Here is a 25145-nt window from a genome sequence, read left to right as displayed (position 1 = left end):
GAATTCGAAGAAGCGAATTTTTCATTGGCAATTTTAGGAACGAGATGAAGCGCTTCCGTTCAACTGTAGCTCAACTGATTGTGGCGTGTTTTTAACCAGACAATAGGATCCTTTGTTTTCTTTCACCGTGCATTGTGAGAGCTTTATTGTTAATCACAAATAAAACATGTCTTAGCGCCCAGGTTGTTAACAGTCTCTCTGTTATAAAATTATTGGGTCATGTTTTCAGCTGTGCGCACATGTATATCGAGTTATGGATGTACGCCGGAAGTTTGGAAAGCATTCAAGAAGCTACAGTTGCTCTTGGCTACGCCTCGAGCAACTCTTACGCTTCTTTCGTGCTCTCAAACTTCCCGCGTTCATCCATAACTCGATATAGGCACGCTAAGCACGAACCAGTTCTTTATTTAAGACGGACTACCTTAGGTACAGGGTCCTTATGGGGGATTAAGTATATCTCGCACTTCTCTTGATCGCGAAATGTTTGGTACAGAATACGAAAACCGGGAAAACAAAAAATTGACGTGTTGAAGATGATTAGAAATAGGTTTTTCTCAACTTATCTTCGTCGAAATTTGGTTGCTTTGTGATCCACGATCGATCAGGCTGTTACAACATGACTCTGACCTCTCTAGATGTTAAAGATACGGGGCGACTTAATATAAGACAGGTACCCACGGGTGCACGTTAAAAATAATTGAATAAGACTGTCGCCGACTTGCATGTAACAGTGCACATCATTTCGGCGGCCATGTTGGTTTTTCTGTTTTAGCTTAGTGATTAATAGTTAATAAATATACGATGTATATCATTTCAGATTCTTAGCTTTTCATCTAGGCCCCTATTAGTTAATTGTTAATCATTTATTAGTCAGCAGTTAGAAGACTGTAATTGAGTGTCCCCAATTACTATAGCGTTGTTTTCCCTCGGCTAGCTAAACTTTGACACATTAATAACATGAGTTTTTGCTTGATTGATTGATTGACTGATTGGTAGGTTGACTGATTGATTGATTGATTGATTAGTTGATTGACGCCATGTGAAAACGATGCGAAATGCGCGCATGGGCCTCTTTTTTTCGTCTTAACGATTAACGTGTCAATGAAACTAGTTGTTATTACTATAGTACCGGTCAAATAGACGGTCACTCGAAACTCGAACGACTTGAAAACCTCGAAAACTTCGAGTTGTGTCGGGTTTCGAGTCGTGTCGGTGGAAAATAAGGAAACAGAGAAGTTATCTACTTATCTATTGTTCGTTGCTATATTGTTTCTATTGTTCGTTGGTATTGTTATATATTCTGCAAAGGAGTTGTTTCTTCGAAAAGACTTCATCTTACATTTACCCAGTACTGTTGTTTGGGTTTTTTTAAAAGGTACTGCACTGATTACCATAACAATATTTTGTGATTGAAAATTCGTTGAAGACACTGACGAGAATAATTTTCCTTTTTCTCTTGTCTGTTGTTGCTTTGGTCTCGCTAAGAAGTCCACAACAGTGGATCTCACGGAGAAGTGGGGTAAGTGTTTGAAAAGAGTGGTAAATCACATGGTGAATAGTGTAAGTAGCAGTGTACTGTATTGTAAATAACCAAACGTGTTGCTCAAGAACTAGAAGAATCATTTGGACGTTCTGTATGTAGATAGCATATCCTTTGTAAGTCAATTCAGTGTTGGTAGTCACGCGCAATTTGGAATGAATAACCTCAGGTAACTACAGCGCATTTTTTGAAAAACGTTAAGAACGTTGCACGAGCCCACAATCAATTGTGCATGTTAATAATATTGATGAGCAATTTCTTTGAGATAGATTTTGCAAAAAAAAAAAAAAAAAAAAACACTAACGATAAATCAGAGGCCGTATGCCTGGGCAGCCTCTTGTCACTTGTTTACTACGAAGAAATCCACTGCTAAACCAAACAAGTGCAATGCAAGTGAAACGCCAGATTAAGTAGACAGCATACTTGTACATTCTCACCACCATTAATTTTACGAATAAAATTCATTCTGCCTCGATCTGGCCCAATTCGACCTTTAGTGACAATTATTTTTTGTAATTTATACCTGTTTGCTGACTCTCGGAAAGTGCGCATTATATGATAGTATATCATATTTTAATCGGCCCATTGTGATCCCTTCATTTTCCTTTTGTTAGGTTGCAGTTAGTTTTTTAGGACTTCGGTATTTGCAACCTTTTATCAAAAGGGTTTCCTAAAACAGATTGTCACGCGGATTAAAATTCCATGTCTGCCATTTCAGGAACGTTTACGCCGCTCTGTATTTAAGCCAGTTTTAAGCTCAAGTCTGTTGTTTGTTGCCTTATGAAGAGATACTGATATCAGAGGAATCAAAAATCAGTCCACGAAAATAAGTTCAGGGTAATTCGTGTATTGCTACAAAGGTTTGACTCGGCTCTTATGCTAGCCTGTGTACACAGCCTACTCTCATGCTAGAAACAAAATGTAAAGTGAACAGAATGTAAGCGTTACACTTCCGATAGCATTACGAATGCAATTCGATCTGACCTGATGCCTTGATCTAACCCATGATGGTATATCATATATAGTGAGATATTTATCATAGACCTAACAATTAATTTTTGTGGGTTTTACCTGTTTGCTTATTCCCAGAAAATGCGCTTTAGAGGTTGGTTATAAATCCACTCATTGTCAGTCATCTTTACACTTTTCTGCGTGACTGAAACCCATCACTTCAATGTTTAAGCCTGGTATTGAAATTTGATTTAAACGCAAGCGAGTTGCGTAAACCGAGGGCTCCGACACTAACGATATGAAATGTCTTGAGTCTCCGAGGTCTACGTCCCAGTCCCCGTAAAAAAATATAAATAAATAGTTTCTTGAATCTTTACAGCGTGGTTGAAAATCAATCGCACCAAACGCCGTCAATTCATCGTCAGTTTTATACTTGTCTTTCGTAGCCAAAATAATTTATAAGTTGCCTGAACCACCCTTCCCGGGAATCTTACACTAGGAACGAAAAGAATGGTTACACAGGAATTTCTTCCCTACGGCAAGAATGTACCGGATTGACTCCACACCCTCGTGTCCATGTGACCAAAGTCACGTGGACAAGAGGCAAAAATCAGGACGTTTAGACCTCCCCAAAGTCATTTTCAAGGGCCATTAAAAATATATAGAATTAGCATTAATATGTTTCTAACAGTAAAAATTAGTTTTAAAAAAATGTCAAGAATGGTAGAATGCAATAAATATTTAAGATAAGCGATAATTTTTTACGAGGTTAAAAAAGGGACCTAAAATAACGACACATTAAAACAATAAAGCAATACTAATAAGCTTAAAGAATTGATTTAAACAAATCATTTAGCTCGAATTGAATCACACAGTTAAAAATACATCACGCATTGCTGATTGAGAATTCTGTTTGAAAATCATCTGTAATATTCCAGCAATATTCGAGGAGACATAAAATAAATGTGGATTTGGTCTCACTTGATAGAAATTAAGCTGACTGTAGTTATTTATCTGTTACGTACTGTATACATAACACATTTAGTTTTTTGTTACAACTCTTTTACAGTCGTAACGATCAAAACAGCTCAAGTGATTGCTGTAAAGTTATGCTGTGTCACGCAATCGTGGCCATCTCCTTAAATTCTTTTTGACCACCCTTAACCCTTAACGTGAAACATGATTGTTTCAAATATCACAAGTTGGCTTAACAAGAAACCTTTTTCATTTCCTAATCAGAGCTCAGCGATTTTTTGATACTTAAAGTATATTACTAAGTGATTTTTTTTTTTTTTTTTTTTTTTTTTTTTTTGCAGGGGAAACGTGCAGGATGAAGGTTATATTGAAGTAAACAAAGGATATGATAGCCGAGCTAATCGCCAGTCTGGAGGCGGCAATACCGCTTCAGTGCCCGCAGTTCTTTATGATACTGCACGGACTGGTAACAGAGGAGCGGTTAAGGAGCCAGCTCTACCACAGTATGCTGTGGTTGATAAATCCAAAAAGAAACCGAAGGTGCGTATGTGGTTGAGTAAAATAGTGTCAAATTAAGGGTACATTCTGACCAGTGTTTTACCTTGCAAATTTGACAAAGTAGTGTGATATCATATGGTTGCTTGATCTGAGGCGTTTAGTTTAAATTCAACTGTAATTGGAGCTTTGCCTTTTTGCTATTTCCTCAAAATGGCCAAGGGGCTGTTGCATCGAAATACAGGTCATCCATGAATAATAAACACCCCATCACCTAAAGGAAAAAATCAGTCATAATCTGTTTACAAAGCTTTATTATATGGTATCAGGAGACTGCCGTGCAAAAGGTTGGGAAGTACCGACAAAAGTGAACGTGATTCGGCATAAAGAATAGGAAAGGAAAGGAGCAACATTTAAGGCAAAGTTGTTTAACGAAAATTAAATGATAGCAAGTATTTTTCTTTAGGAATGTTATTAAGCAACAAAAAAAAAAATATGTTGTAGGTTTATTTTCACCATTAACAGGCGTAACATTGGCAAAAGAGGAAAAGAGGTTTCCGTTTTTAGAAGCAAAAATGTAAGGTTTGAACCTAATATTCAGCATTATAAACTCTCCTCATTTTCGAAAATGGAAAATTTAGACGCTTGTCTATTCGGTTGTATAAATATCGAATGAAAAATGTGAGGGCGACATAACGAAATACTGTTTGGGGGGGGGGGGGAAGGGGGGGAATGTTAAATTTAGGCATTAATGAGTAGCCAGTGTTGAAACAGATTATATATTTATCTCAAAGAAACCCAAGCCTGGGGAACTTCAGTATGCTGAACTTGCCGAATTCTCTGCCGGACAAGGCGGGCAAAGGTCTTCGACTTCCCCTACCAATCGTCCCGCTGAAATACAGTACGCTGACGTAAACGCCATGTAAAGATGAGCCACGTGGACCAAGTAAGGACCCTCAGGCGGTGACGAGAAATGGGCGAGGCAAAAGGCGAGCTTTTTATTTTTATTTTTATTTTTTTTTTTCTATCTATCGAGTGTTTTCACTTGACGTCACAGTAGCTGTATTTGTGTCCCAAAACAATGAAACGGCAACCATGTGGGTGTATCAAACCAAACTATTCTTAAGTAAACGCTTTCTTTTTTTCCGATAAATTGGTGTGACTGTTGGTGTCCACGTGAGTGAAAACGCTCTATAGTATGTAGACAAATAAAATAATTAGTCAATCAAGGTTTAGTGGTAATGAAAAGCGACGAAAACCTGTGAGTTAACCTGAATATATAGATTAATTGCATCGAAGCGAAAACTTGCTGCTGGTGAAAGTGGGTAGCTTCCAGCTTTTTCCCTTCATCTAGATATTCCTTCTCTGCAGCTTTAGTTGTTGTGGTAGGCAGAAGCTGAATAGGGCCAGCAATGGAAAGAAAGATTTGTATGGATTTGAGTAAAGTGACTGTGCAGAGTAGAGTTTCCATGAAGCGAGGATAGTAGTAATTGACACATAAGCTGCTAAGAAACCTGTAACCCCAGCAAATAAATATTCGGTAAAATCGTCTCTTGTCCATAGCAAATCATGTTTTTGTAGATTTTTAGATGGCATTCATGCGTTTCATGAATGTATATTGACGTTTTTTAGTCAGAGTTAAAACGTTCTTTAACAAAAATAGCGCTAATCCTAGTTGTCTGCAATGTACTTGTGGCAAAAATTAAGAACTGCCTGTTGTTTGTGGTCATGATTTGGACATTCCAAAAAATGATTGCTGGCAACCGTGGATAAGTGTTGTCGTACAAACGCTCTAAAAGTTTAGGCAGGAATTTTTTTTTTTTTTATGAAGGGTTAGTCTCTCTTCTACTTTTGTAGCCGTATGCTACGCACAAAGTACCCTCTGGGTTATGCCTTAATTGCGCTTGACGATCAATTTTAAGCTGTATCGGGGAAATAGTTTTAATGATTATAGATCAAGCAGCTTCAATATGATGATATTTGGTGAGCTTATTTAAGAAGTTGTAAATAATTAGTTTTTTTTGTAGAGTAGGGAGAAAATTGTTTCTCTACCAACTTAATTTTTTGATAGCAGTGTTAATTTAGTATGCAAATTTCTGTGTGAGATTTCAATTTCAATGGTGAGGTTCTTACCCGAGATCAGCGATATACAGTAATGTGTTTATTGATAATCTTTGTTATGCGGATGGAGGCTAATACCACTTCCCTTACTAATTCAAGTTTGTTAGAATTTAAATTTAAGTAAAATAGTGACCAGCTTAAAATAAAAGGGAGATCCGTGGTTCATTTTATTTACCGCTTTTTATAGAAAATCTGAGTCCCAGAAATTCATTCTGAGACTAAAGCTGAACGCAATAAATAGTAATAGTTCGATTTGTTTCTGAATAAAGCATATTATTTCTCTAGTTAACAAATCCGTAAGCCAAAGCAATCTTTTGTACTGTCATGAAACACGACGGGAATTTGAAAACATGAGAGAAATTTTGACAAGACGAGCCGCAGGCGAGTGTTTTCGTTATTTTCTTCAGTGTTTCCAAATGCCGTGAGTGTTTTGTGGCTGTCTAATTCATCGCTTTGTCTTCGTTATATACTTCGTGATATGGATTTTGCACACAATACAACATACCAGGCAATCAGAGCTGCGGTGAATCCAAGCAGTTTAGTAACGATTGTCAAATATATCAACTTTTAACTTAATTACGTATCAACCCTCGGAAGTGCAACAAACATCCTCTCCCTCTCCACCCCCCAAGTGTCTTCTCGTCTGCTTTAATAATAAGCACCTGGTCAACCAGTAATTTACGGAAAAGAGTTGCTTTTTGGCTTTTCTTAAGACCAAAAAGTTGGTAAACTGTCATTTTGCACTAAGCCAAAGAAATGAAAATGCTGACAGGAGAGTACTTTCCCGCAGGATACCAAACGAGGTGATATCTAGCTTTTAAGTGCCGTTTGATGGACTTCATGTTAACTTCTTAGTCCTAAAGCTTAAATTCAACTTTTTAGGTTGTTGAAAAAAGAGAAAAAGAGAAAAAGAGCTGTATTCGTGAATTACTTCACGAAGATTTCATGTGTTCGGTGTCAGAATAGAATTTAATCTGACTATCGTTATAAAGCAGCTCCGCACTACCAGTGAAAATCCACACAAGGTGGAGATGATCCCTTTCCTTACAAATTGATTGGATCTTAGGTCAGGTGTACATCCGAGGGTTTGCACATGAATCAGTAGATTTCTGTACTATAACCAACAGAAAAGCTGTTAAAATTATTATCATAGTTCACGTTGTTGTTAATGCCGATTTCAGTGCAGTGTGTCGACCTTTTTCTCAAAACGCGATTCGTCTGTCGTGATTCCCCCATCATGATTCAAGTTATTCGGCTGGTTTACGTGGGTGTGGTGAAACAGAGAGACAAGTTGCTCATGGAATGTGCTGGTAAATTGCCAGAGTCACGTGATTATGGTCGAACTTACAAATCATTTCTGGCGATTGATCATTGATGACTGATGGTGATTCATGATTGCCGTCTTCGACCAACGAAGCTGAGCATAGAGGAAAATTTTACTGAGTACAAGAAGACTCGTCATTCTTGTTCTAGAGCCCTCTGATCCTTCTAGCCAGAGAGGCCTTGGCAAGGGTAAAAGGTGTTTACCTTTTCCTCTTTTCCCCAGTGCCAAGGCCACGCTGGCCAAAAAGTACAGGCGGGTTTGGCATAGTCGAGTGGTGATTGTGTAATACTGTTGGGCGAATCGTATTGATAACCTGGTTCTAAACACTGTATTTAAATCGGCTGTAAAGTCGACGAATTTTTTTATTCCGTCTGCCAGAAGGTCATCTGGTATGCGATTGTTATTGATTTGCTGTAATGCTTTTTGGTAGTCTTGAGTAACCTGCATTAAACGCTGATGAAATTACGTAGACTGTCGTCATCTTTCTGGCCCCGATAGACAGGCACTATCCTGACTCGAACGCACATATTAGACAAATGTACGGATACTCCTGGGCAAGGTTGTTCAAAGGGTGGATAAAGCTTAATCCGCGGGATAAATCGCTGTCCAGTAGAAAAGTGTTGACAAAACAAACTGTGCTATCCGCTTGAGAGTGATTTATCCAGCGGTAACGTTATCTATCCTTTAAACCGGTGCCTGACTTCAAATCATTCCCTATGTTTAGGTTTTGCTGGTCAGTAATCCATCTCGAACCGTTTTGATGGAATGTGTGAATTTGAAATTCGTTCGAGAAGTATTCTCCTTCCCTTCGAAAACCTTTATGAATGACCGATAAAACGTAAATCGCCTGAAAGGCGTAAAAAAGCGCTAGAAATGTAAGAAAAGAACAACATAGAGTTTGCAGAGGATATTAAAGAGACATTTTGAACTCTGCGCGAATTTCAAATCCGCGCGACGTTTTTTAGTACACTTTTGTTACCAGCGTCAAAGCAAATATTTTCAGTACCAAACTCTAAACGTAAAGTGAAGGTCATCATCCCCTTCCGAAGTTTCCTCTTCCACAATCACTGCCACATTATTGTTGTCTTCCACCTTTATCTCAATCATAATTCTACTACTTTACTCCACCTGCAAAACAACCGCAGCTGCACTAATTTTCTGACGTGGGCATGGACCGTACATTGGTCTCACATCTTCCTTGCATCGGCCTTCTATTGGTGTTCGCCTGTGTTGTTTGGTGGTTAGATATTCTACAGGCTACAACTAAGTACTTCGCAAATACATTTGGACCCTGCTATTGCAAAACTACCGCTATTTTTAACTTAAACCTATCTTTTTGGATTTGCCCCTGTTTCCATTTACTATCGACTACGTATTTCAAAATCGGTTGTTTCAAACTTTCCTCTGTTTCCAATTGACTTTTTGTTTACCTTGACTGTTACGCCGAGTTCAATCTCAAGGATTAAGATAATGAAATCAGACGTGTCAAGACACAGCTCGCTCGGGAATTTACTGAAGTATAAAAGGGCAAGATCCAAATGTAAAGCAACAAACTTTACTGGAGTGCTAAGCTTCATTTTATGCTGCAAATCTGTTATCACTACGTGAAGGATATTGTCAGTATCTGGATCTTCCCGTAAATTATTGCTGCTTTTCTTCGTCGCTCAGTTACTTTTGCTGTACATTTACAAACCTTTTGGATTAAATTCTAGGTGTGGTCGGAATAAAAAACTATGACATTTTGTAGCTTTCGTACCTTACGGGATGGCACTGCTTCCCTGTAGTTTCGCAGTAGAAATTTCGCGGTAGAAATCTGAAAGAACTTTCCATTACCGCCGACAAATTAAACCTAAAAGGAAGCAACACTTGCCGCACCATTTTTCATATACGGTCAAACACAGGCATGCCTGGTAACCGTGACTCAGTGAACCAATCAGGAAGCTAGAAATGCACTATGCAAGGTTTAGAATTTAATAAATGCTGATATACTCGACATCTTTCCTATAATGTGATATGTAGATCACAAATTGTTGCTCAGCCAAAAAAGTCATCTTGTTTTGGACCTGTCATTAAAGGAATGTTGTTCTCTGTCTTGGCGATTGCCAAAATGCGTGTAGCAACTGGCCAATCACAGAAAATGAGCCAGCCAGGACAAGATACAGAAACTAAGGGGCAGCGCTAAGCATTCAAAAATCGCTCGCAAAACTCACGGTCTCTCTTGATTTTGACCAAGATTTGCTGACAGAGGAACATATAAGCTCCGCACTGATAAGGCGATGTTACACTGAAGAGGGTTTCTCTTTTTTGTAATATATCACGCAATTTGGCCGAACCGCAAGTTAAATGTTTTCAAAAAGTAATCGAAGGTCTCTCACACCATAGCTCACAGAGGGGAATGGTTATGAAGCTTGGCCAACTTCAAAGGAGTCCGTAAAGATGCAAGATTTATGTTTAAAGGCCCACGACCTTACGCAAACTTTTGCTGTGCGCTCATACATTATACTTGAATAACGTAGATGTAACCGAAATGTTTGTATTGGTTAGTTCTTCAGACAGAAGGTTCTAGAACTTCTAGGAATGTCTTGGAACTTACCTAACAAGCTGCAAATGAACCAATAATTACTGTAACAGCGTCTTATAGGTCCGGTAATACGGGCAACATTTTTCTTCAACTTGTCTCGCAACATTGTTGCATTGCAACTTGAAACCCTCTGTTGCACGTATTACCACGTTTGTGACCAACTTGTCTCGCAGCAAAGTATACAGTGTTGCAAGTCTGCGGAATTCTACTCGTATAATTGGTCAATCGTGTGTAAATAAAGATGGCTCCTTCTTTCATGTAATTTAGCGTTTCGACGAACTTCCTCTTCAACTTCTGGCCGTCACTTTATTCTTAATTTTCAGTGCCAGCGAAGTTCTCTCAGTATGAAGCTAGGCGAAAAGTTGTATTTTTGCGACAGTTCCTCCAAGCCTTTTGTCTTTTTTGCTGCTTGTTTTGAAGGGACAAACGAGGTGTCCCAAAGACTATGATAACCCTCGAGGTCTTTGTACAGGGCAAATTTATGACTTTCCGAATTCAGGCTCGTCTCCACCGTCCGCCATGTTTTTTTTTTTTTCCCGCGCTTCGTGACAGCCAATTAGAAGCGTTGAATTCAAATTTGTTGCGAGACAAGTTGTAGCTTCAGTGGTAATACGAGCAGAAAAAGGAAAATTTGTTGCAGAAAGTAGAACCCGAGTCTACTTTGCGCAACATCTTGCCTCAACCTGCAACACTGTATTTTGCTGCGAGACAAGTTGGTCACAAACGTGGTAATGATGTGAAGTATATATGAAATAATTCATATTTGAACTGCGGTTGTAGATGAAAGTGAAGAGTGATCATCGCAGTAAATTTTCCAATTTAAGCAATTGGAAAGAAGAAGCCTGAGAAAATCAGGGCTTCAACGGGATTCGAACCCGTGACCTCCGCAATACCGGTGCGATGCGCTACCAATTGAGCTATGAAGCCACACATTGGGAGCGAGGTCAATTAATTGAGTTCATATCTTCCCGTGAGGAGTGAAATGATGTGAAGTATATACGAAATATTTCATATTTGAACTGCGGTTGTAGATGAAAGTGAAGAGTGATCATCGGAGTAAATTTTCCAATTTAAGCAATTGGAAAAAAACAGGGCTTCAACAGGATTCGAACCCGTGACCTCCGCGATACCGGTGCGATGCTCTACCAACTGAGCTATGAAGCCACACATTGGGAGCGACACATACGAGCTCCCATGGGTGGCTTCATAGCTCAGTTGGTATAGCATCGCACCGGTATCGCGGAGGTCACGGGTTCGAATCCCGTTGAAGCCCTGATTTTTTCAGGCTTCTTCTTTCCAATTGCTTAAATTGGAAAATTTACTGCGATGATCACTCTTCACTTTCAAACGTGGTAATACGCGCAACAAAGGGTTTCAACTTGCAATGCAACAATGGTGCGAGACAAGTTGAAGAAAAATGCTGCCCGTATTACCGGACCTTAATGCTTGATTATTTGGTGAAATATTGGACACAACCATGAACCTCATTTACTTAAGCCGGTGTTTGCGTGCGTTAACAGTTTTTGATGTGCAGCCAAGAGATTAATAGCCTGTGAAAACATGGTAGGTCGCTTTTGCGTTTGCAAGGATATTACGAAGTTATCAATTTATATGAGTTTACATTTATTAGGGGTGTACCCAGCCAAGGAGGCATTCCATCTCGTCCGAAATAAGTTACCATTCGCAAATAAAGATTAGTTATAAAGCCTTCCAGAACACAAGCGCATGTCAAGTTTACGAAGAAAAATAATTTTGAAGTTCAATCTACATAACGTAAATTAGCACCAACTTTGCACGTATCTTGTTGTAGACTCATAGACTTGTACTCAGTGACGTGCTCGCACGTATTGTCTCAAAATATGGAGTAGCATTAATTGTTTTGGTCTCATCTGAAAAACGCAATTTGTCAAATAAACGTTATTTGAAAAATGTGAAACTCAGAAACGAGGGACGCGCAACCTTCCTCTGGGTGCGCTCCTATTTGATATTAATTAAGTAGCGATTTCAAAAGTGACTGAGAAAGAAACCATTAAAATGACTAATTTCACTGCAATTAAAACACGTCATTGCGACAGTTTAGTGACTACATATACAAGCACATTAACCAGGCTTTGTTCAACTACATACAACGTTCCCATGCTAGAAATTACATGAGAATCTTTAAATATTACTAGTAAAAAAAAATAGTACTTACACATCTTTATACTGCTGATCAACAGTAACGACCTATTTAAAACTTAAAAATACAAATCTACCGAGCTTTTGTAAAGCGTTTGGTTTTCAAAGCGTCGAAAACGTTTCCTTGAAAACAAAAACCTAGAGCAATAACAGATATGGTAACATCCGCAATGAAAATATAACAAGTATACAACTGTTTGGAAATAGTCTAATTACAGAAGGATGCTTCTATTCCTAAGAATCCTAAAAACGTATAATCGTTTTTAACTCCCAGTATTTTACCAAGAAATTACACTTTAAAAACTTTTTTGTAATTATTGTGTTTGCATTGCTACCCATCTCTTCTTGTTTTATCTATTTTCGCTTCGTTTACAGTATTTCCTCATTTACATGCCTGTTTACTCTTTTTTTCATTTATATAGCAAAACACTATAAATGAAAGCCGAGCGAGCCAAAGTTTCCAACGACTTTGTAACGACCTTTTTGCTGCAAAACTTCACCTGAATTTGCTTGGCTTTGTCAACTGAGATACCTCTCGGTTCCTAAGCTTTCTGCATCTTAACTGACAGGGGCATCATTCACAGTAGATTGAAGACGAGAAAACAGACCTTTTGCAACAGTTGGTCAGAGCAACAATTTTCAGGCCAATGCCATGTAAGTTTGAGATTTAATGACGATTTGAATATTGCAAAAATAAGAAGGTTTCGTATGGAAGCCAGGAAACTTTGCCCTCCAGAAACCTTTTCCGCTATGAATCACCACAAAAGAAAGATACTGGTAAATAAGAGATAAAAAGAGGAGTAAATTTATAGGCTCTTAAACCGAAAGGCAGAGATTTTATTGTGGTTTGAAAACTTGCAAACTCGGAAGACCACGAAAGTGTGACTTGAGGGAAAAACGCCTCCTTTCGATACAAAGCGTTCCAATTTCTAACGTCCATGAAAATTCCCCCTTAAAGTATTTAAACCCGCAAATTTGTATTATACATATTACCAATGAATAAATCAATGTGTTCTTGAAAAGCACGTCATGTGACCAGCTGTTGCAAAAGGCCCATTAATGATATCACAGTCTATCGACAAAAACACAAGGGAGTAGAAGGGTAACAAGTAAAGCAAATTATATTAGTAGACTAATGTGACGTGTAGTTTATCCATTTTAGAGAAAAACACTAAGCTATAAAAATTGATAACGAAATCATTGCAGATTTTTTCCTTGAGTAGTAATGATACTTTCGCTCGTTTACACGACCAAGTCCTCGACGTTTGCATATAACTGCCTGTCGTCGAACATTTCATATTGCCAAGCCGCTACAGAGGAAAAAAAAGAAAAATAGTTAAATAAAAATAGTTATTAGATCATCAGCTTCATGATTATATTACCACGCAAATAGAGGAAACCAGCTATAGCATAGTTGAGCCATTATTCAGGAGCTGACCCAGGCTGTGGGTATCGTCCAATAAATTGCGCATGGCGTATTATGTGGATTTCGGGGATAACTCCTTTACAATCAAAAGCGATACCCGCCCATAAATCTGAGACCAAATTCTAAAGGTATGTTTGACTTAAGTGTAAAGTCGACTTTGAATTTCTTCCACAGTTTCCCGAGAAAATATTGTTATATTACCAGGCAATACAGAACATCGTCGTCTACTTATTTTACCAGCCAGGCTAAGACAGAACCTGGAAAAATTGCGATGCGGCTGCACTCCAGCCTTGAGTCATCTTAAACACTTTGGCCACTATTTGTGGGCCAACATGTTACAAGTTCGGATGAACTTCACATCAACCACAGGCCGACAGAACCTGAAATGCTTTCTTTGGGATGGACCATGCTAACGTTTACGTCAGGCGGTAAATGTTAAAGTTCCAGCTTCGATTCCGTACTCAATAACGTCGCCGGGTTAGTACCTCATAGCGGATGCATGTGTTAAAGAAATCATAGATGTTTGGGTAGAAGATCGATTAAATCTGTTTCATTTTTGGCGTTAGATTTGTCTTAACCTGTGTTGGTTCTCCATGTGTCAGGGCTGGTTTTTTCAAATCAGTGAATGCTGTTCTTGCATGCGAGTTATTTTCCTGGCATTTCATCATTATCTGATACCTGAAGCAAACAAGGACTTGTAATGGACTGTTTTACTCATTTTCGGGTCATCGATTCAAAAGTACCAACTAGTTTTTGTTTTTATCGCTTACAGAAAGAATTTATGTTTTTCCCGTTGTCAAGAAGGAAAGTTATGGATGAATATCGGTGCCGGTGTACAAGTACGTTAGTGACAGGGAAGTGCGAAAAAGGCACAAAAAGGTTTCATCAGGCTAAAACCAGACTCCCAAAAAGCTCTAACGGCCCAGAACGTAACCCAAAATTCCAGTTTTCTCCACATAAACACTATAAAAAATACAAAACATCAAAAGACTTCCAGCCGTAGATTTACATCAGTTTCTTTACTCGTCGTGCATCTGTCGGACTGCAGTCATTCACAAATCGCTAAAAAAGGAAGTCTTCTTGTCACGGCACGTAGTTTACCTGTTCTGTCTGGTCTAATTCTGTCACAATCATACAATCATACCCGCCTGCTCACCCACACTGGGCAATATACCTGTAGTTTGCAGCAGATAGTCAAAAGATGACGAATAACGGTAATTGCTAAAAGGTGTAAGGTTCCACTAAACGCCTGAGGTATCAAAATTTCACTTACACGTGTCCATGTATTATTGCGCCCTACGAAAGGCTGGTTAAATTTTTAAAGACCAGACTTTTAACTTATTATCCACATGTTGTGGTTTAGGCATTGGTTTTCCTCCCTGAAGTAGGCTTGTCATTTTTCTGCCACCCGATCCTGCAGACGGTGAACCACCTACAGAAAAGCACGAACGACTCCTTTTTTGGGGCAAAAGCGCAAAGACTTATTTCCATGGAATTATGAAAACATTGCAATGGTTTAGGAGAACAACTCGTGTTTTCTTTTTTTTCTTAACAGCTTCTCGTGTTGCGGCACTTCAGTTTGTGGGGGGGAAAAAAAAAAACAGAAATTGTGTCTATGTTTCTTTGTCGCGAATTGAGCAGAAGTACCGGTAAAAAATACATAAACATAAGAAGTTACCTATGGTAAAAATCCCGTAAAGGACAACTCCATAGCGCCATCTGCGAGGAAATGAAATAGATAATTAATAAACGTTAAAACAATGACAATCACAATTGATATATTTTCATGGTTCGCATTACGCGATCCGGTTTTGGTGTAGGAAATAGAAATACCATTCTTAAAATAAACTGCGATCTTCGTGGATGGAACAGGCCACTTGCGATTCTTGTTCTCTACAATCCTTTGTCATTAAAGAATTGGCTGAAGGAGAGTTCTAGTGTCCGAAAACCGTCCCAAGTGTGCTATAGACTAGGGGATCCTGCATTTATGCACGAATTTCGAATATTGGGTGCTGAATGGTTCAGGTCTTGTACAAGTAATTCACCCTAGCCCTTAGGTTCAGTAAAATAAATTTTTCGTTGAGAGATCCCAGCAGTCAAAACAGTTGAATACTGTCTTGTGCAGCTTGCTTGCACGTTTGTATTCACCTTATCTCACATAAAGAAACCTTTACTTATGCTTGATCTGTAAGCAACTGGAGGCTACAAACACGTGTGCAATTTGACAAAAAACATTTCTCTTTCTGCCAACTCCCTCCCACCCTACCCCAACGTTTTAAGTATTAATGGTCCTTTCAGTATTGTCGGCATCGTAAGGAAAACACTTTAAAAACATTTTAGTAGTCTAATTATTATCTGAACTATCAACTTCTGAATCTCTCCCCAGATTTTGTTTTCGTCGTATCTTTTTGCTTACAAATCTTCGATTTCCTTAAGCAGTTCTTTGCTTTGTGGATTGGAACATTACATGCGCGTATGTAAAGTGTAATTTGCAGCCAAATAATGATGAGCGAATTTTTAAATCTTGGCGTCAATCTTGAGATCGTGTTTTTAGCGGTGATCATCGCGTCCACGATTTGTCAGAAACATGTCAGATAGACTCACTTCTGACATAAAGGTAACTGTTGGTAGCTTTCTGTGATTCTTATGGAACGATTGGCCAGTCTTGAGTAGAAGTACTTACACAGCGCTCTTGGTGGTATAGGTTCCATACAACAGAACTTCATAAGCAGTCCATTTAATTGGAGGACGTCGACCCTAAAGATAGAAGAATTTTGTAGACAATTCAATTTTAATGTGAATCAGAAACACGTTTCCCGCTGAACCCCGGAAAGGCATAGGCAAATTACCACCTGTCTGTGTCTCTAATAATTTTCTCTGGCTGGTGCGTTTTGACAGTGTAACAGCAGCACGAGCCACTCGTCCAGTAGCTATAACTTATAACCAAATTTGTCGACTTGGAAAAGACTGCGCTTTACCCTAAGCTTGGATCAATCTTTTAAGCATTTTGCTTTCAGTTTCTGCCTATTTTTGCAGTGTAATGAAAAGGAGAAGGAAATTAGGCTCGTTGCATGTTCCGAAGCGAGCAACGGTCTTATTCAGATTAAAAAGTGAGTACCTGCACAATTATTTTGGTGTTTCGCGTACTCTCATTCTTGTGGCCAGATGCAGGCACCATAAACATGAAAGGTAATTTTTACAAGAAACTCAATCCTACCTGAGGTTTTGGGCCAATAATTACAAACATACAATCAGGGGCAAAAGTCTTAGGACAAATTTGCGCTTTTGGCGCTTTTGTGGACACGCCAGACGCGAATATAACTTCACCTGCCTAACCTCGCGCCCCACACCCCGTACAATTGTATGGGGTGGGGAGGGGGAACAGTAACGCGTTTTTAAAAGGAAAGCAGCGCTTTTTTCAAACTTCAGTAGTAAAACACATACAATTCGTTAAATTAAATAAGTGTCCCAAGGACTTCTGTCCACGATTGTAGGACGCAATTCGTGAGGAATTACGCGAAGATTTAAAATTTTCGCGTTTCAAATACTGGGCAAGTAGAATTCAGTTAGTATAGGAAATCGTATGAATGCGAGTGCAACCAGGGATTTACACTACCAGTGATATTTGGCACTTCTCTCCAAATTGTACGAGCCCTTAGGCGAGTGCAATTTGAAAGAATTTCCAAATATCACGAGTAGCGTAAATCCTTAATTGCTTGAGCTTTTATACGCTTACTCATTGATTATATGACACAGAAAATTGAACGTTAATTTGCGTTGCAGTGCAAATTAAGAATTAACGATAAATTGACCTGCGCTCGCCAGTCACAATGAAGTAATTTTCTCGATCATATAATAAACAATGACATTATGCACAGTGAGTGTGAAACTGTGGAGCGACAGGCAGCAAATGATAGCTCGTGAGATCACCTGATTACCCAACTAATTTATCATTGATATTCTATTCTTAGAATTTGTTACCTTTGTCGTTTTTTCATAAATGTTGACCTGTTGAACATCTCTGACCATTCCAAAGTCTGTCACTCTACTCGGTTTTCTTTCAACAGTTAATACATTTGGAGCTGCCAGGTCTCGGTGGATAATCTGTTACAAACGGAATACTGTCGAGGAAAAGGTTGTTATTATTCATCGTGGTAGATCGTGTATTATCGTTTGTCACACGATGTAGTCACTTTAGATGTAGATCGCGACGTTTCGACTGCTTACTGCTAGTCTTCGTCAGGCAATAAGGTCGACTGATTGCACGGTATCATTTATATCACAAAGGTCGGCTGTGATTGGTGCATTTCGATCCTCCTATTGTTCCATTGTTCCGACGAGTAGCTGTTCCCTCAGTGGTCCGCTGTTGTACCGTTCTCCTGTTGTTGTGTTTTTTATCGTGGGCATCCATGCTTCAGGAATCTCAATTCCACTATTCCTGTTGATGTTATTAGGGTGAAGTCTTATGTGAATAGCTTCCTTGACCCTACGCGTGTACCAGTGAGGATCTCGATCAATAAACTTGACCTCATTCCAGATAGGATAGTGGCCGGTCTCGTGGGTGTGTTCAGAAACGGCGGAGGTCTGGGTACGGGCGAGTCGTATATCCCTGTCGTGTTCTTTGATCCTCTCCTGCATAGACCTCCGTGTTTCTCCGATGTAGACTTTGCCGCACTCACAGGGAATCCTGTAGACAACACCATCTTGTTTAGCCGGGTTGACGGTGTCCTTTGGTCGCAGTAAGTGTGACCGAAGTGTCGTGTCGGACTTGAAGACGGTGCGAATGCCTTGTTGTTCTAGGCAGCGGCGGAGACACTCCGAAACTCCTTGGACATAAGGTAAAACGGCGGTGGATTTAAATTCCGCGACGGGCTCTCTTCTTGGGGTTGTTCGTGCCTTTGTGATCTTCTGTACAAACGAGGAGGGATATCCGTTACAAACAAGTACAGATGACAGATGTTTCTTCTCTCCAGCGATTACTGATGGTTTGGTCACGAGACGTTTAGCCCGGTCGTACAGACACTTTACAATACCGCGCTTTACTGACTGAGGGTGGTGTGAATCATACGCTAGGTACTGATCAGTATGTGTTGGTTTCCTGTAGACACTGGTGGTAAGGCGGCCATCAGGTTCTCTATAAACTGACGTGTCGAGAAAGGCGATCTTGCTATTATTCTCGATCTCCATGGTGAAACGGATTGATGGTTGTTGACTGTTTAGGTGTTGCAGGAACTCGTCAACTCTGTCCCGATCCAGGATGGTGAAAGTATCATCTACGTAGCGTTTCCAGATCTTAGGCTTGCAAGGTGCGGACTCTATTGCTTGTTCTTCAAATATCTCCATGTAGAGATTAGCAATAACCGCTGATACAGGGCTCCCCATGGCTGCACCGTCTCGTTGTTCGTAAATCGATCCATTGTACTGGAAGTACGTAGATCTTAATACGAAATCCAAGAGGTCCGCGATTTGGTGTAAGTGTCGTGCGGTCAGCCAGGCCTGCGTCGTTCTCCATTTTTTGTAGCGCGGCTTGTACGGCACCCTCGATCGGTACGTTGGTAAACAGTGACTCTACGTCGAAAGACACCATGATTTCGTGGTCCTGGATCTCTTCACTGGCGATGGTGGAGGCGAAGTCAGTTGAGTTTTTCACTGTGAAGTTCGATCCATCCTGGATCGGGACAGAGTTGACGAGTTCCTGCAACACCTAAACAGTCAACAACCATCAATCCGTTTCACCATGGAGATCGAGAATAATAGCAAGATCGCCTTTCTCGACACGTCAGTTTATAGAGAACCTGATGGCCGCCTTACCACCAGTGTCTACAGGAAACCAACACATACTGATCAGTACCTAGCGTATGATTCACACCACCCTCAGTCAGTAAAGCGCGGTATTGTAAAGTGTCTGTACGACCGGGCTAAACGTCTCGTGACCAAACCATCAGTAATCGCTGGAGAGAAGAAACATCTGTCATCTGTACTTGTTTGTAACGGATATCCCTCCTCGTTTGTACAGAAGATCACAAAGGCACGAACAACCCCAAGAAGAGAGCCCGTCGCGGAATTTAAATCCACCGCCGTTTTACCTTATGTCCAAGGAGTTTCGGAGTGTCTCCGCCGCTGCCTAGAACAACAAGGCATTCGCACCGTCTTCAAGTCCGACACGACACTTCGGTCACACTTACTGCGACCAAAGGACACCGTCAACCCGGCTAAACAAGATGGTGTTGTCTACAGGATTCCCTGTGAGTGCGGCAAAGTCTACATCGGAGAAACACGGAGGTCTATGCAGGAGAGGATCAAAGAACACGACAGGGATATACGACTCGCCCGTACCCAGACCTCCGCCGTTTCTGAACACACCCACGAGACCGGCCACTATCCTATCTGGAATGAGGTCAAGTTTATTGATCGAGATCCTCACTGGTACACACGTAGGGTCAAGGAAGCTATTCACATAAGACTTCACCCTAATAACATCAACAGGAATAGTGGAATTGAGATTCCTGAAGTATGGATGCCCACGATAAAAAAACACAACAACAGGAGAACGGTACAACAGCGGACCACTGAGGGAACAGCTACTCGTCGGAACAATGGAACAATAGGAGGATCGAAATGCACCAATCACAGCCGACCTTTGTGATATAAATGATACCGTGCAATCAGTCGACCTTATCGCCTGAAGAAGACTAGCAGTAAGCAGTCGAAGCGTCGCGATCTACATCTAAAGTGACTACATCGTGTGACAAACGATAATACGCTTTATTATTAAACGGAATACTATTCAAAATGTCCGAAACCTAGATGGACCTTACAAAATCATTAAAAAAAAGACTAGTCAGGTATATCCAGGCGATTTGCCAAGCAAATTTCATTAGCTGTTGTGACGTCAGACTTGTTTTTGGTGTGATATCCCGGTCTTTGTAGTAAATGTCGTTTAATCGACGGATCTTTCTCAGGTATCCCAAAAAATAACCAAATGGTACATATTTAATTATCCCCGATACACACTTAAAAATATCTCTTTCAAACAGTTTGAAGAACATAGTCCTCTTTCCTTTATGATAATATCCCAGTAGAAGACACACTTTTTTCTTGTCAGCTCGTCATTCTAGTTTTTTTGCGCATGACCCGCTTAGTAACACAGCATTCTGTAGTATCAAAATAATGCAACATTATATGCAATATGAAATGGCATAACTTGATATATTCTTTCCAGCGGGCTTCGTAGCTGCTATGTAAATATAAGGGCCTGGCTTAGTTACTAGTTCTAGGAATTTTGCGAGAAGTTTGTCTTTAAATACTTTTATATGAAGATGTATCTAAAGATGTGTCACAAAAGGTTTATTTTCGGTATTTCACGATTTTTAATGAATTTTATATAGCCAGATACACTAATAAATAACTTACCAAACTGGGAAACCTCTTCTCGACGTCTAATTGCTCATCACAGTTCTTAACTTTGGTCGCCATGGCATAAATGGTACTTTCAGCTCTTTCTTGGTGTAGAAGACACAGGACAGGTCGCAATAAATCGCTCATAAACCTATTGTTTTCATTTTGTTTTCATTGCTTTTATTGTTTACCTCGTTCTTTTGTACTTTTGTTCTGTATTGTGTTTCACCAACTGTGTCTTCTACACCAAGTACGAGCCGTAATTTCTATAACCTGAGTGAAAACTAAATAAACATCACAGTTCTTAACTTTGTCACCGTGGCATGAATGGTACTTTCGGCTCTTTCTTGGTGTAGAAGACACAGGACAGGTCACAATACATCGCTCATAAACCTATTGTTTTTATTTTGTTTTCATTGTTTTTATTGTTTTCCTCGTTCTTTTGTACTTTTGTTCTGTACTGTGTTTGATCAGCTGTGTCTTCTACACCAAGTACGAGCTATAATTTCTATAACCTGAGTGAAAACTAAATAAACATAAGAAAGAGCTCTAAAAACAAACGGAATATTTTAAAATACCGAATGTTTCGCAATGATAAGCTTATTTAATGATATTTTTGCCAACTCCGCTCAAAGAGGAATCAATTCTGACAAGATTACTCAAAAATACGTTAAATTGTACCTCTCCGCTACCTCCCTTGTAGATCAATGAACCTTGCGCTGCCAAAAAGTACGTGGTAATTTCATGTACCTTCACTGGCCTAATGCCTAAAAGTACATGGAAATTTCAACGGAACTTTACAATCGTGCTGTGTAAAAGTACATCAAGATATACCATGTACTTTTATGGGCATACTGCGTAAAAGTACCTGAAAATTTCCATTTACGTTTACGAGCAAAATACATAAAAGCACCCGAAAATTTCCATGTACCTTTATGAGCATAATGCGTAAAAGTACTTAGAAATTTCCACATACCTTTACGAGCAAAATGCGTATAAGTATGTGAAAATTTCCATGTACCTTTACGAGCAAAATGCATAAAAGTACATGGAAATTTCCATGACCATTTACAAGCATAATGCATAAAAGTACATGGAAATTTCCATGTACCTTTCTGAGCAAACTGCATAAAAGTACATGGAAATTCCATGTACCTTTACAAGCAAAATGTATAAAAGTACATGGAAATTTCCACAAACCTTTACGGGCATAATGCGTAAATGTACATGGAAATTTCCATGTACGTTTACGAGCATAATGCATAAAAATACATGGAAATTTCCATGTACCTTTACGAGCAAAATGTACAAAAGTACATGGAAATTTTCATGAACCTTTACGAGCATAATGCATAAAAGTACATGGAAATTTCCATGTACCTTTACGAGCAAAATGTATAAAAGTACATGGAAATTTCTATGAACCTTTGCGAGTATAATGCGTAAAAGTACATGGAAATTTCCATGTACCTCTACGAGCATACTGCATAAAAGTACATGAAACTTTCCATGTACCTTTACGAGCACACTGCGTAATAGTACATGTAAAATTTTCATGTACTTTTACGAGCATAATGCTTAAAAGTACATAAAAATTTTCATGTACCCTGTACCATGCAAATTTAACAAAATTCTTGTTCTTTCATACTAAGATAATGCTGAATCTCATATCGTTTTGACCAAAAATGAGCATTTACTTGCATTTTTTACAATAATTGTTACCTTGGCTGCAGAAAACTCCTTTTAAACTAATTCTTGCAATAAGTCTTGGCGAAAAGTTTTACTTTTTATGGCATTTTTACCACAGATGTCTTCAAAGCTCCGCTTCTGGTAAATTGTTTTTCAGGTATTCGCTGTTTTCTGAAGTATTTATCATCTTTTCACTCGTGGTAAAATTTAAGCAGTTAAGGCGAAATTGTGCTAATAGTCCGAGTATTAGCACAATTTTGCCTTAACTGCTTAAATTTTACCACGAGTGAAAAAGACTGAAATGATAAGTTTCTAAAGACGCTGTAAGCGTCGGATAGCAGAAATGAGGCTATGACGTATAATGGCTTGTTGATCTAGCGCAATCAGCCTCTCGGGGATTCTCGCGTACAGGGGTGTAAAAACAAGGAAAACGTCATATCTTCAATCCCAAGATAGACTTCAGCGAGATATTAATTGCAAAGTTTTGTTAAGAAGGTTAATTGTGTTCCGTTTCAGTGGTCATCAAGGGGAGCTGATTGCTTACGAGGGCGATTCCAATGACAGCTAAATAACGTAGAAAATTACATTAATATGAAACAAAAGGTAGGCCGTCTACTTTAATTCCACATATCAGTGAAGTGCATAGAACATATAATATTGTGGCTTTATTTCAGTCCGCCCCTACATTTTGCCTTCGAAAAATCAAATACAACAACGCTGTGGACACACCGTTTACTCGCGACTTCAGTTTAGAGCAATTCAATATATTAAAGAGCGTAAGCGCAGACACGTTTACGAGACAGTCAGCTAGGATCCGGAAGTCGAATTCTATCTTCTTTGGCCGGTATTATCGACTTTCGAAAACGTCAAGGTGTAAAGGCTAAAACGAGGACTTTCCGGCTAAATTACTGTGTAGAGGGGGGAGTGAGAACGCGCCGGAGGGAAGAACATAAACTACCGTCCATGGCTCAAAAATACCTGTACTAAAGCTGTTAATTATGGCAAACAACAAAACTCCTTACCCGCAGTTGTTGGCTGTAATGAAGTGGCATGTGTAGTCGGCACAGGCTTTGCTGCAACTAAAAACATGTTAAGATATTATTACGACAACTGCTTCATTGTTTACCTACTGAACACGATCCTCTTTCCCTGACTTGACTTGGCGTTGGCAGTTAAAATTGTTACCTTTGGTTAACTAATAATGATCAATGATTCTTTAAGTGCATCCTTGTATTACTGTTTGATAACACGACAACGCCCGCTAAACTTTTCTTTTTCGATCTATAATAATTGAGGCATTTCCATTTCTTGGGTAAAACGATTGGACGTATTCTCTTTACTATGGGCGATGCCGCCTGTCCAGAGCAATAGTACTAATTTTTGAGCACGCAAAATAAACATTTTCGCAAACTTTCTGGGGGCCTTTAGATATGCAAATGTTATGATTGATCGGAAATGATAAAGCTAGTCGACAAAGTGTAGAGACAGGTTAAACCTGTTATAGTATTAAAAGATATCTCTGGGGCTAATAGGGAGTTTAAGAAGCCACGACGGCGACCTCGATGACAACGTTGATTAAAAAATGAATTAACATTTTGCCTACGAATTTCGCGGCACTCTTAAGTCCTTTAGTTTGTTTATTACTGTCAAAACTATCACAAATTAAAACTAAATCTGGGACACGGCGATAAATTTGGAATAGAACTGATTTAAAAAAATAGCCGTCGTAGTTCACGTTCTTCAGACAACGCAGAATTTAGTTATTTCACGTTGTTGCTTTGCAGGGGACGGCAAAGAAATGTACCAAGATTTATAACGCACGTGCACAGCCATTGTTCTGCTCATTAAACCTTTTGCTTAGCGACGTTCCCGTTGCCGTCGTGGTTTTCTTAAACTCCCCATTATCTGTAGTGCCACGTATCTCCATGGTGTATACCTGTTTACCTAAAAAAGTCCAAACGGACCTCCTTGCTGCTTTTAAAAAAATCTCGTTCTAAATCATCTCTTAAAATTCTCCAAAACCCTACGACAGCTATACCTAATAATATTATTAAACAAACTAGATTCAATCGAAAAAACTACACTTCGAAAAGCAGTAACAATTAGCATCATGATAGCATCTATCAGCTTTAAAGCATAGAAGATTAAAAAACAACAACAGTTGCAGCTGAAAACAAGAGACATGTATACAACCTACCAACACGTAGCTGGACCATGAAAGTAACGTTTCCTAAAGAGTTTTCAGCAAAGCAGGTATACCATCCACTATCATTTAGCACAGTATAAGAAAACTTTAGAGTGCTGTTGGTATTTATCATAGTGCCAGACGATGTGCCATTTCCCCTGTACCAGGTGATATTGGGCTGAGGGTTACCAAGTACTGGGCAAGAAATTGATGCTGGATCTCCTTCAGACACATCAATAACGTGACCTTCCCTGGTGACTGCTGGGGGATCTTAAGGGACAA

General features: G+C 39.3%; 4 protein-coding genes across 12 annotated transcripts in view; 2 read left to right on the top strand and 2 right to left on the bottom strand.

Moving 5' to 3' along the window:
- The window catches only part of LOC110055888 (uncharacterized), a 33394-nt gene extending 25523 nt beyond the window's left edge, over nt 1-7871 (top strand). The window contains exons 9-11 of one of the 2 annotated variants that reach the window (XM_089294316.1): nt 1489-1519; nt 3808-4006; nt 4756-7871. In XM_089294316.1, coding sequence (XP_089150442.1) covers nt 1489-1519; nt 3808-4006; nt 4756-4887 — 362 coding nt within the window. In that variant the 3' untranslated portion in view covers nt 4888-7871. Of the gene's footprint in view, nt 1-1485; nt 1520-3807; nt 4007-4755 lie in introns of both variants that reach the window. The other variant, XM_089294315.1, reaches the window with a different exon arrangement.
- Nucleotides 7872-11586: 3715 nt separating this feature from the next.
- Nucleotides 11587-17708, bottom strand: LOC110054626 (tyrosine protein-kinase src-1-like). The gene is made up of 4 exons (XM_089294440.1): nt 17573-17708; nt 16275-16348; nt 15270-15310; nt 11587-13475 (listed from the first exon to the last, which is right to left on the bottom strand). Exons 1-4 carry the CDS (start codon nt 17618-17620, stop codon nt 13408-13410), a joined length of 231 nt encoding a protein of 76 aa, XP_089150566.1. The 5' UTR covers nt 17621-17708; the 3' UTR covers nt 11587-13407.
- The window catches only part of LOC110054627 (hemicentin-1-like), a 52362-nt gene continuing 44807 nt past the window's right edge, over nt 17591-25145 (bottom strand). For 6 of the 8 annotated variants that reach the window (XM_089294253.1, XM_089294257.1, XM_089294258.1 and 3 more), the window contains 2 exons: nt 24876-25133; nt 21091-23757 (listed from right to left, as the gene is read on the bottom strand). In XM_089294253.1, the coding sequence (XP_089150379.1) occupies nt 23675-23757; nt 24876-25133 (341 nt within the window). In that variant the 3' untranslated portion in view covers nt 21091-23674. Of the gene's footprint in view, nt 17713-21090; nt 23758-24875; nt 25134-25145 lie in introns of those variants that run through there. The other 2 variants (XM_089294256.1, XM_089294260.1) reach the window with 2 other exon arrangements.
- On the top strand, nt 19320-20311 carry LOC149109524 (uncharacterized). The gene has a single exon (XM_089294373.1). It carries the CDS (start codon nt 19329-19331, stop codon nt 20235-20237), a length of 909 nt encoding a protein of 302 aa, XP_089150499.1. The 5' UTR covers nt 19320-19328; the 3' UTR covers nt 20238-20311.

This window comes from Orbicella faveolata, unplaced genomic scaffold (assembly GCF_042242905.1).
Source record: "Orbicella faveolata isolate gen_17 unplaced genomic scaffold, um_ofav_v1 contig_25, whole genome shotgun sequence".
Taxonomy (NCBI): Eukaryota; Metazoa; Cnidaria; class Anthozoa; order Scleractinia; family Merulinidae; genus Orbicella; species Orbicella faveolata.
This window is presented reverse-complemented; position numbering and strand designations above follow the sequence as displayed.

Coding starts and splice junctions, on each gene's coding strand:
- LOC110054626 (XM_089294440.1), bottom strand. CDS start 17,620: ATGGTCAGAGATGTTCAACAGGTCAACATTTATGAAAAAACGACAAAG. Junction 16,349..17,572: donor TTTATGAAAAAACGACAAAG/GTAACAAATTCT, acceptor TTCTATCTTTAG/GGTCGACGTCCTCCAATTAA. Junction 13,476..15,269: donor TTACGGGATTTTTACCATAG/GTAACTTCTTAT, acceptor TTTCCTCTGTAG/CGGCTTGGCAATATGAAATG.
- LOC149109524 (XM_089294373.1), top strand. CDS start 19,329: ATGGAGATCGAGAATAATAGCAAGATCGCCTTTCTCGACACGTCAGTT.